The 12,382-nt window shown below is 39.2% G+C and overlaps 1 protein-coding gene across 9 annotated transcripts in view; it reads left to right on the top strand.

Moving 5' to 3' along the window:
• Positions 1-12,382, top strand: part of SLC4A4 (solute carrier family 4 member 4) — a 437,388-nt gene that overhangs the window by 321,805 nt on the left and 103,201 nt on the right. For all 9 annotated transcript variants that reach the window (XM_082463732.1, XM_082463733.1, XM_082463734.1 and 6 more), the window contains one exon: positions 7,597-7,754. In XM_082463732.1, coding sequence (XP_082319858.1) covers positions 7,597-7,754 — 158 coding nt within the window. The remainder of the gene's footprint in view (positions 1-7,596; positions 7,755-12,382) is intronic.

Below are 12,382 nucleotides of genomic sequence, written 5' to 3'. Positions count from 1 at the left end.
CCCAATGAATTTGTCAAACTTTATTCCATCATATTGGCCACTTTTCCCAAGGTGTAGAAAAAGGGAGTGGGCAGAGGAAGAATCATTTCACTTATGGTGAGTGAGAGAACACTTTTCTTCCTATCCTAACAGTTAATATTGTTAGCATATAGTAAACGAATAAATTCATACTCAGCATAATTTACTAAGATGCTGTTTGATCCAGGCAATCTCTCATACTTTTGAGTTCCTTGAATCTTAAGTTTTCATAGCATATGATTATTTTCCAATGCCATATCTTAGACACTGCTCAGGAGTCAACCTCAGTGAGATTAAAATGTAGGGTGATCATGTAACTTTTTTCCTTAGCCCAAAACACTTTTGAGAATGAAAGAAGATAATATTAATAATTACACCAGGACAGTGGTGTAAACTGGGGCTGTCATATGTATCACTAAACTGATAATTATGGTGACCCTATTTTACCACTAATACAGATACCTTTGCACTGGAAGGACATGGTACTGGGGTGACCTAGAATGATTTTGAGATTACCAGATGAGTTTGTTTGGGAAACAATAAGAGCTGGCAATTTTCAAAGAGAATGGAAAGGAGGAAATCAGCAGGAAAAAGAGAAAATAAGCTAAGAAGAAGAAAATAAGAGAGAAAAGAACACCAGTAAGGAAGCCGAGAATAAGCTCTTTGCTCAGGAAAGCAGGTGGTTGTTAGCCTGTTGACATGAGGCATTAGGCAGGGTGAATTGAGAATAAGCACAGATTAGAAAATTAAAATCATTCTTCCGGAGCGGAAAAGAGAATGTATGGAATGGGGGTAGGGGTAAGCTTTGGAAAAATAATGAGCAAGTGTACTCAAATTTAGATGCTTTTTAAAACATCACTTGTAGTAAGGGCATTGAACAGCCTATGGGCTGTTCTAATAAATCAGACTCAAATGACAAATTGTGAGTACTCCTGGTTATAAATGACACTTGATTACACTTATTTTAACATGTGCTAGTAATGGCAAAGAAAAAGAGGTAGGGTTTAAGTACTTGCCTAGTGACTGAGGAATGATATGATAGCCTGGACCTACTTAGCAGGTGATGCTGCAGGTCTGAGAACGATGGCAAGAAGGCTAGGAGGCCATAATGGTATCCCAGTCAATCAAGATTGATTACAGTTACATTGTGACAGGTCCCATATAGAAAACCTAGAACTTTAATACAAACTGTTTTCATAGGAAAGAGCAGGAGAATCTAAGACCTGAGTGGAATGTGGAAGATAGATTGATTTTTTTCAGTTAGCTAAATGTGATGCATATCGCTTGTGTATGAGTAACTTTCCCGTCATCACATGAGTGGTCATCCCAAGTAAGCTATCTCTGTTATAATCAGTCTACTTGTTCTGCTTTATCCCTTCATAATTTCTAGTTTCTTGGTATGCTAGTACTCTGATCACTGAGGTTGTTAGAAAACTGCTCAGAAACTAAGGAAGGTTAAGAAATTCTAAGAGTAAATATTTACAGCAGCGGGCAAGCGGTATACTTCGGAGTAATTATAGCAAGACCTTACTTTGGAAGAAAGAATACAGGCTAATATAAAAGGAACCTGAAATGTACATCCCTGGATTCACAGAGTTGGTGATGTTACCTGGTAAAGACAAAAAAGTGTCCCCAAATCGCTGAGCTAGCCAAAGTTATCTTTTTACCAATTGTACCTCCACATGGCAGCCCTTTGAAATCCATTTCTTTGGAATCAAGTTTGGCTAAAGGAATTTTTTTCCACTGTGTGTGTTCTCATAGTTGGCCCTGCATAAAATCCAGGCTGGGTATCCCTTGGAGAATCAACTAATGATTCATAAGAAAAGAATGTCAAACTTTATCGTTGGAATTCAATCCAGATGAATTTATTGGGTGATTTGAAAGCCTTAAAGTCTGTTCTTATTTTCATTATCTTTCATTATCTTTTCATTATCTTTTATCTTTTATAACCAATAAAAGAATGGTTATTCTTCACCATTCTGTGTAATGTTGACAGGTTTTTTGTTAATACTTTATTATTGGTCACATTTTATTGTGTAAGCCCAGAAATGGTTTTTATACTTCAGTCATTAGTTCTTCCTTTATCAAATATTATTGAGGTACTTGAAAAAGAGAACCCGTGTGAATCAGTATTTGATGAGCCCACCTTTATGAGAGGGATCTTTAAGCCTTGATCCAGAGAAGAGCCTTCCTTGAACTCTGCTGCCAGGTGTGACTGCTATGTTTTGTGACCTCCGTTGAACAATATACCTTTCGTATTGCTTCATGTTTCTTCTTTCATTAGAGCTATTTCTATAGTTGCTTCTCTTTATTGGACTATAAACTTCAGGAGAGTAGGGTCTGTCTGTTCTCTGCAGTGCCCACTCTCAGGCCTTGAACACTGGAGGCACCCATTAAATTTGAAGAGAATTAAATGGAGCTGAGAGTAGGATTAAATGGGTGATGAGAAAATTTCTGTCTCAAACAGCATTTTAAAATATGTTTTCATATCAAAATGTGCCTTATTTATCTCCTAGTGGGAGATAAAGCATTCCTAGGCATATAGGCATATTCAAAACTCTAAGAGAGTGTATAGTATAGAAACTTATTTAATTCTATTTAACATGGTATTCCTCAAATTTATTTGACAAATAAACTTTTTTGAAGGGTCTGGACTTCAGTAGACAGAAATCACCTCAAATTAATTTAAGCCCTAAATGGAATTTTCTGGCTTATATAACTAGTAAGAATTCTTGATGAGTTCACAGAATGGAGAAGCTGCAGGACTTCAGGGCCTGGGGCTGGGGACCCAGCAGTCTCTCTTTTCATCCATTTTTCTCTCCTGATTTTGTGTGTTTCATTTTGGGTGTTGACCTCATTCTCCCCTAGTGTGGACAGTACTGCGACAGGCCCTTTCAACAAAGAGGGGAACAACCTCAGGTGAAAGGGAAATATTGGTTTTTACACATTTGAGTATTAATTTTCCAAAATGTTTTGGTCCCTGCGTGAATGGTAACACTGTTACCAATCACTGTTTACTAAGATAGGCCATATCTAGGCCTTTTGTCCACTTAGATGGCCTGGCTAGTGGTGGGATGCCCAGAACCTACTACTTTAAAAGAAGCATTAGAAAAGCTTATTGTGAAGACCAGAAATAATAACCATCATTCATTCATTCAACAAATATTTATTCAGCTTTTCTCCTAGGCATTAGGGATACAGCACTGAACAAAAGAAATGGATATTCCTACTATTAGGGAGCTTACATTCTAGTGGGGAGTCTAGTGGGGAGATAATAAAGAAGATAAGTAAAACATGCAACATGTTTGACTATAATACAAAGAACTAAAAAATGAGGCAGGAAGGAGGAGTAAGAAGAATCTGTGGGGAGAGGGAGGTTGAAATTGTAATTAATGTGGCCAGGGAAATTCTTACTGATGAGAAAGTGACTTAAGTAAAGATCTGAAGGAAATGAGGGAGGAAGCCCTGCAGACATTCCATTCAGAGGCAACAGCAGGTGTAAAGGCCCTGAGGTAAGAGTGTGCCTGCCGAGTTTCAGGGAGGACTTGGAGGCTAGAGTGGGGGGTCAGGAGAAGACTGGGAAAAGACAGTAGGAAAGGAGGTCAGGGAACTGACGGGGAGCCAGATGATGCTGGGGTTGCAGCTTGTCATAAAGACATTGTCTTGCCTCCCAGTGAAATGGGGCCAACAGAGGGTTTTATCTGACTCCTGATTTGATTGCTCTGGCTGCTTTGGAGAACAGACTGGGGGGCAAGGGCGGAAGCAGATAATCCAGCCGGGAGACCAATGCCATAACCCAGGAGAGAGATGCTCGTAATGTGGACCAGGGTGGTGGCAGTGAAGATGGTGAGAAATGGTTGGATTCTGGATATACGTTGAATATAAATCCAACAGGATTTGCTGATAAGATGGACATGGGCTGTGAGAGGAGGAGGTGTGGGGATGACAGAAAGGTTTGGGCCTGAGCAGTGGAAGAATGGAGCTGCCATTAACCAGAGGAGGAAGACTCCAGGAAGAGCTAGTTTGAGGGGACTCTTAGGGGGCTCAGTTTTGGATTTGTGAACTTTGCAATGCTTATTAGACATCCAAGTAGAGATGTTATAGGACTGGAGTTCAGGGAAGAGGTCCTGGCTGAAGATATACATTTGTGACTCATCAGTATGTAGATGGTATTTAAAGGCATGGGACTTGATTGAGATCACCCAGGGAGTGTGTGTAGAAAGCAAAGAACCATCAAAGGACTAAGTTCTGGGGTGCCTTAGGCGCCACCCATTTCTATTTTAGAATAGCTATTAGTTTGTCCGAGAACACTAGTATTCCACAAACACAGTTTGAGGTATGCTGATCTAAAGGAACATATCTTTATAACTACTTCTCTTCAGAGCACATAGAATACAGTTCCTTTAGCTGTAAAAATATACTTCTAATTTTCCAAGATGGTACAGTCATCTCAGTTAAGGTACCATAGTGCTAGTAAAGCGTTTTGTGGAAGAAAATAGTTGACTGTGGAATATTCTCTGTGTGTTGTGGGTCAGGTAGTTGCTTAGTGATAGCAGATCCAGACATAGTTAGTATGTTCTAGAATGAGCTTCTAAAACCTCTCTAACTTTCCTGGGCATTTGATGGTCTTGTGGTCTGATTTTTAGTGCTACAGAGTTCATTCCTGCCATTCAAAATATTTATTACAGCTGAATTATGTGCAAAGTAAGTGTTTAGTACCACGGGGGATAAACTGTCCTAACCCTCAAGAAGCTCAGGGGAAAGACTTCACCTTTGGCAAACGTGTGATTCAGAAATGAGTGCTTCTGGAATTCCCAAGGAGGAGTGCTGAGGTAGTAGAAAGGCTTGTTCTGAGTTCCGAAGGTAGAAAAGGTAGAAACGAGGAAAGGACAGTTTTTGATCCTAAGTATGGGAGTCTAAGTACATAAAACAGAAGGAGATTATGATCAGATTGCTTGCCTAACTAGAGCAAAGAGTGCTGGAGAGAATTGGATTATTATAGAGCTTCTTGCACTGTGTTGGTAATGGGAGCTCTCTCTGGAAAGAGGTGGAAGAAGATTACTCTTGCAGTGATAGTTTGTTATGCGTTTGGGTCACTTGACTGTACCCCACACTCTACTCTGTGTTACCGAGAACAATTCATTACTGTAACTTTCTTAGGCTATAATAACAATTCTGGCAATTTGATGTTTTTAGACCATTCCTGTGGCTGCTCTTTTCATATCTGTAGAACGTAAACAGATTTTTTTGAAATATTAGTATTTTTTGAAGGATTAATGGTGTAAACTTTGGAAAAGTCTTTTACTGCTAGAAGTAGTCATGTTTCTGACATCTAAAAATATATATCTTGCCTTTGCTTTTTTTTTTTTCTTTTTGGTTTCCACTAAATTAGTAACCCCAACTTCCTTTTTTTTTTTTTTTTTTGACTCCCAGCTTTCTTCTTGTATGAAGTACCAAATGAAAGAATCTCATAAAAATGCTACTGAGGGTGATAGTTTGGGGGAATTAATTTTCATGGCACTTATTTTCCCTAATTAAGAACTCTTTAAATGGAAATTGAAAATTAAATGTTAATATAATTTTTCATTACTGGGGAAAATTGGGCCATGTCTCCCACTTCCCATATCAGCAGTAATCCATGGCAAAAAAAGTTCACTGTTAACTTTTGACTTGAGGGGAGAGACATTCGTATTGATGTTAAGTGTATCCCAGAAGTCTGTGTCTTTCATAAGGTCCTGCAAAATTCTTATCTCCATCCTTTTATGGTTGTTGAGATGTTCCCCTTGAGCTATTGGGAGATGTTTCCCACTCACTGAAGGGTGCTTGAACAATCCTAAGTGGGAGCTGAGGAGGAGGGGAAAGGAACGAATAACAGCTACAAGATAACTTTTCAAAGTGACTGTTAAGCAACGTTTACTCGCCAAGAAAACCACTTTACCCCTTTACCTTTCTCCTCAAGCTCCCATGTACATCCCTCCTCCTCCTCCCCCTCACCGGCAGATCACTCATATTTCACTGCAAAAATGTAAGTCCTCAGAAGCCCTCATCTTCACGCCACAAACTTCTCAGGTCACCCCCATCTGCACCCTGCCTTCCCTAGCTGGGATTGATGAGCTCTCTGTGTTCCACCTGAAGTTAATCCCTCTACCTGTGCTGTGGACATCGTCTCTTCTCAGTAGTTCACGGTTGCTTGAGCTGCTTCTGCATTTATCCCCTCTCTCCTATAGCAGTAATCTGTCTCTACTAGATCATCCTCATGCACACTCCGAAGTGTTATCATATTTCCCATTTTAAAAAATCCCCTGTTTTATGCCTTCCTTCACCTACTTCCTTAATTCTTGGCTTTTCTTGGCAGCAACATTTCTCAAAATAATTCTGTCCACTCCCTGTCTCTACTGCTTCACCTCTCATTCTTTACTGGGTAGCCTGGTGTCCACTGTAACAGCTCTTGTCAGGATCACCCAGACCTTCCACCTTGCCACATTCATTGGTTCCTTCTTAGTTCTCATCTTATGTGAACTTCCAGCAGGCTTTGACTCAGCAGCTGATACCCTTTTCTTATTGAGCCCTTTCTTCACCCGACAGTTGATGAAGTCCTCGTTCTCTCCCTACCTCACTGGCTGCTCTTTTTCAATGTCTTCTGCTGATATCCCCTCCCGTTCCCATAAAAGGTAGAGTAGCCCGGGGTTTAGATCTTCTCCCTCTTCTCTACACTCACACCCAAGGTTGTGTCATCCTATCCCATGGTCTTAAATACTGCTTACATGGTGGTATCTCCTGAATTTACGTCTTTCTACTCCACATTTCCACTTGGACTTTTAGTAGGTAAGTTCCGTCTAAGACATCCAAAACTTCTTTCTGTGGCCTTCATTTCCTTTACCACCTGGTCCCCCCTAACCTCTGCAACTTCATTTGCTGCCATTTTCTCTCCTTTGCTCCTTCAGCTCCCACCACACTTACCTACTTACTGTTCCCCTAACTACCAAGCTCTTGCCTGTCTCAGAGGCTTTGCACTTGCTGTTCTCTTTGCCTACAATGTTCTTTGCCCAGATCTTTGCTTGGCTTGTCCCCTCACTCCATTGTCAAATGTATCTCTTCAGAGGCCTTCCCTGACCTCCTTGCCTAACGCAGTACCCTCTTACGTGTTTTATTTTTCCTTCTCAGCACTTATCACTACTTTAAATCATATTTTACTTCTCCCCTGCTGGAATATGAGCTCAAGGAGGACATGTAATTAGTTGACGCATCCCTTATCCCTAAGGCTTAGATCAGCTCCTGGCTCCTAGGAGACTCTTCAACTCATGTTTATTGAGTGAATAAGTAAATGAATTGATATATATGTAAATATTGTTAAAACAATGTAAACCATGTGACTACCCCTCATGTAAACCATGTGACTGTACTCTCAATACTTTTGAATTCAAAGTACAGAGGAATGTTTATTATGATAGAACGGTTAAACATAATAGAAGAATAGCTAGCTAGGGCTTGCCTGTTGCGTGTAGACTCATATAAAGGAAATTCTTTGAGTTCCCTTCTCTGGAAATAAGTTGTGTTTTCTTGGCTCTTCCCATGCAGCTGAAGAATAAGTTCATGAAAAAACTGCCACGTGATGCCGAAGCCTCCAACGTGCTTGTTGGCGAGGTCAACTTCTTAGATTCTCCCTTCATTGCCTTTGTTCGGCTGCAGCAGGCCGTCATGCTGGGTGCCCTGACTGAGGTCCCTGTGCCCACAAGGTAAGCTGCTCCCTGACCCGCGGGGGTCCACAGTGTGGTGATAGGGACACCTATCACCTATCCTCTCCCTCAGGCTAGAGAACCAAGAGGATGAGGGTACATCCAAAGCAAGCATATTGGAAAGGTTTAACCCGAAATAATGGTTCAGTCTGATTTCATGCTGTCAGATTACTTGGCACTTGTACAGTAGTAATAATAATAATAACAATTATAATAATTCATTGGGCTACAGAACAGTTTCTTATGGATTAGTCTATTTAATCCTCATAATGATTTTTTAAAGTACTTATCCTCATAAGTATTTTTTAAAGATTTTTTAAATAAACTATAAGTATGTGGATTTTATAGATGAAGAAACTGAGTTTGAAAGTTTAAGTAACTTCTCTAAGATCATAGAGATGGTGAATGATTCAAAGGTCAGAGTTGCTTTCATTTGCTCTCTGTTTTATTAGAAAATTGGTAGTGGGTACATACATACATACATATGCACATTATATATATAGACATGTCTATATGTAGATATATAGACGTGTCTATATGTATATTATATATATATACACATATGTAAAAATCATTTGCACACTTTACTGTTATGTGTTATGACTCATAAAATTTTAAGTGGAAGCATATTACTGTTACTACAATCATGTACTCATTACCCTGCACAATACTTTAGAAGTCATCCTCTTTTATTTCCTTCTGTAACTGAGCCCAGTAGAAGAGTTAGGAAGCTTGACTTCCGAAGTGCAATAGGTGAATAGAAGTTAATGCTTCACTTAAACTTGTGCTTAAGAAGAGTTTAAAGAGAAGTTTATAATCTTCAGTTTGACATTAGAAAATTATCATATAAATAGGACCTTTTTTTGGGGGGGGGGGTGCCTTTTGTGGGTCCCAGGGGACTTTTCTTTAGGTTTCCCACGTGAGCAGGAAGGGCTGTGAATGCTCAGTGACCTCAGAGGATCTGAGTGTGATCAACCAACAAGACAAGGGGGTCAAGGTTTGTTCTGAGCCAATTTAGGAGGCAAATTAGGAGAACATTTCCTTATGGCCTCCCAATTTATAGATTACAGGCCATTCTTATCATACAGGCATTTTTACTCCATTTTTATATTTCTTAGACACTTAAAATAGGAATAATACTTGTCATATTACAATATAGGAATAATATAAGCAGTCATTGGACAAATAGCAGAGGAAAGGCGATGATTATATTCAATTAATGGGATTATCATGATTTGTGTTTTCTGTAACTTAGCTTTTTGCTTGAAAACATTCCAGCAGAGCCTTGCAGTTCTATCTGAGCAATCACCTGGCGAACAGCTAGCTGACTCAGATCGTGGCCAAAGTCCAGCTTGTGTGTCCCTATGGTTTTATTTTTGTCTCTTTGGACTAACTTTACTGGAGCTTGAAAGAAAAAAACGTGTGCCCAGAAGTGTTAAATTTCTCTTGCTTTTTCATTTTTCATTATTATTTTTCTCTAGAAGCTACAAATAAAAAATATTTTAAAAGGCTTTTTGTTTAACAATAATACAAGTTCATTGAGTAGCAAGTCATGACTATTTTTGTGTCCCTCTAATCTTCTGCTCCTGTCTGGTTCATTTTCTTCTGTTACTGGAGGGTGGTACTAGTCTAGAGGTACAACCCAGCATCATTTGAATAGAAAAAAGGAGCCCAGGCAATTCAAGGGAATGTAATTCAATAATGTCGTAAAGCTGTTTCAGGGTAATAATCTGAATAATATATCCTAGCATGTTAACATTTTTCCAGGAAATAGTCTTATCCATTTTGCTGTCCTCCGAACCAGGGCAAGCTGTAATCACTGAGTAGGGAGTCTCATTAGCTTTTTTGTGTATGAGTAATATGGGGCCATTTACAATGGCTGCATCCTGTGAAATCCAATAAAGGAAATCCCACAAGGAGTGTGGTAGTCATTGTGAAGGCTGCCTCTGCACTCAGCCATGTGCTTTAACACGCATGCCACCCTGTTGTCCTGCAGGGAGACCCGAGAAGTGTGTGTCTGTGCACATCTTGTAACAACGGTCATTTTTCCTTCTGAAGGTGGAGGAATGTTAGGCTCTTCTGCTTATTATTATTATTATTACTGTTTATCATAAACAGCATTACTACCGTGCATCTTTTAGGAAATGTGGCGGTAGCTGCTCCTTTTGTGGAGAGTTCACAAGTTTCTCTATCTGCCCTGCTCTTGGTTTGATCTATTTCAGCTTTCTGCTTGCAGCTGGACTCCTCCCAACTGGGCGGATGTTCTCCACGTAGGGGCCCTTCTTGCCATCCATGTGAAAGCAAATAAACTCTGTCCCTTGATCTCTGGTGACTTGGTAGGATATGTTTATGATTTTCTTAGCATCTTGCAGACACTTTGCTTGTTATCATCTTACATCTGTCCATAGAGGCTGCCACTCGGTCATATATAGGGGCCACATGGAGATGAACATAATTCCCATTTTATAGTTGAGAGGTGGAGGCACAGGGACGATTCTGCACTACCAGTGCAGACTTCTGACTCCGAAGCCAGGCTTTTAGGGAAAATCTAAGAATGGATTGGAATAAAATACTTGAGCGTTTTCCCATAAAGAATAATCAGAGTTCCCGATCAGTTTGTCCTTTTCTGACCTTGATTTTCACATCTAAGGCAAATAGTTATTCAGGGAGCTCTAGCCCTCTAAAAAATTAGAATGCTTATTACCCCTTTATATCACCTTAAGTTAATGTATATTTTATGTTATGAATAACGATCTGCCTAAAAGCAGTTGTTTGTGCCTAATTGTCGAAACTGTAAAAAATTGTATTAGAGGAATTGGGATGGAGGTCCTGCTAGTTCAGTTCTGTCTTGTGTAACAACCTTCCAGTTGCTCGCTGTAATATGGTTGGTTACGGTGGGCTTGTGGTCCTCATGAATTTATTGTGGAAGGTACAGTTTAGCCACATTTTTCCAAAGCCACTAAATATGAATACTGGGTTATTTGATTCACTGTTGTTTTGAAAGAAGGGAGTAAAGGACTGGTACATACTGAGTTTATTTTAGAAATAGCTGTGATATGTCAGGAAGGATGGGGGGTGCACATCCTCTCTGAAAAGATTGAGTGGTTTAGGAAGGCTGGCTCTTTTTCTGATATTATGCTCTGTTTCTGCCTATAATTATTTTGTGAATGTGAGTATAGCCCAGTGGTTCTGGACACAGATCATCTGGTACTGATTTTTGTTGTGGAGAATGCTAGAGACACTCTCCCCAGGCACAATTAGTTGTGTGGAAAAGCGAGCACATAAGAGTAGAAGGGCCGCATGAAGATTCTTGAGACAACCAGGCACTATTAAAAATTCTAACTATGACTTGTTTCTAGTTATGAGTGAATAAAAACAACTCAGCAACATAAATTATTTCCCCCAAGCCATCAACAGGGGGTGTGCCCTTTCAGCCACACAAATGTGATGTTTACTCTAATTTGTTAATAAAGAAAAAAAGCTTCTGGTTAAAAATAACATCTGTCCGTTGACAAAAAACAGCTTGAGTCATGAAAGAAGTTTTCAGTACATTATAAAAGCTGAGTTTGGCAAGAGGTACTTCTATCGTAAAAGTTGTAACAGCTTTTGCTTCTTTGAGGGTTAAAGAGGAGAGAACATGTTTCAGGCAGAGGGAACTTCAACTTGGTGAGTTGTGTTCTGTGTTGTTAGTTTTCCCAGATCTCTCATCCCCATTTCAACAGTGCAGTTCAAATTAGAGGCTTCTTAATGGTCTGCTTTCCTACAGATGAAATTCTTGACCTGAGGTGATGTTTCCTGCTACTTGTCGATGTCCAGATTTCCTCTCTATATCATTTTAAGGAGATGGATTTGCTGAATGGTTCCTGCCTGGAGTAATGTGAAAATTTTAACTGATATGTAATATTTTATTTCTATTTGGCACTTGATGATTTCCATTAAAGAATATATATATATATATATATATATATAATTTTTTAAAAATAAAAATCACATTACCCAGGAAAGGGGAATTGTGCCTTTGTATCTAGGTTAGTAAAACACTATAGCTCTCATATGCTGGGTTTATTGCTATAATAAATGGTATGGTCACCACTGGTCTGTTACTGCCATTCATTCTTTGGTACTATTTAGTAAAGAGCAGAGTAAAAACTTGTAGAAAATGTATGCCCTCATCTTATAGTATTTAAGTTAGAGGATCCATTATTCTATCGGTTCTTGGACTAGTTACCCATTCATTGTCTGCCAAAGTTTTTATTTGGGGACTGTTAATGACTGAGAGTATCTTCCTCACTTTCTAACAAGACACTATTTTGGCTTTGTTGCCATTTAGTCAACCTGATCATTAATTTATGTGTCAGTTGATAAATGTGCATTTCTATAATGTATATTTCTAAATGTAAAATAATCATGATAGAGATACTAGGGAGAGGTAGGAAGAGGTAGAGAGTGGTTCTGGAAAGGTTTTAGATGTTACGTATTACTTAGACACTAGTATTTAGATACATTGAAATAGTAAAAAATGACGAGCAAAGGAAATCCATTATCTAAAAATGTATTTAGTAAAGCATCCAGGTGTTATGTATTTTCTCTTACTGCACCACATCTGCCTTCTTCTGCCTAAAACTATG

Source organism: Balaenoptera physalus (assembly GCF_965194825.1).
Source record: "Balaenoptera physalus genome assembly, chromosome: 5".
NCBI classification, from domain to species: domain Eukaryota; kingdom Metazoa; phylum Chordata; class Mammalia; order Artiodactyla; family Balaenopteridae; genus Balaenoptera; species Balaenoptera physalus.
This window is presented reverse-complemented; position numbering and strand designations above follow the sequence as displayed.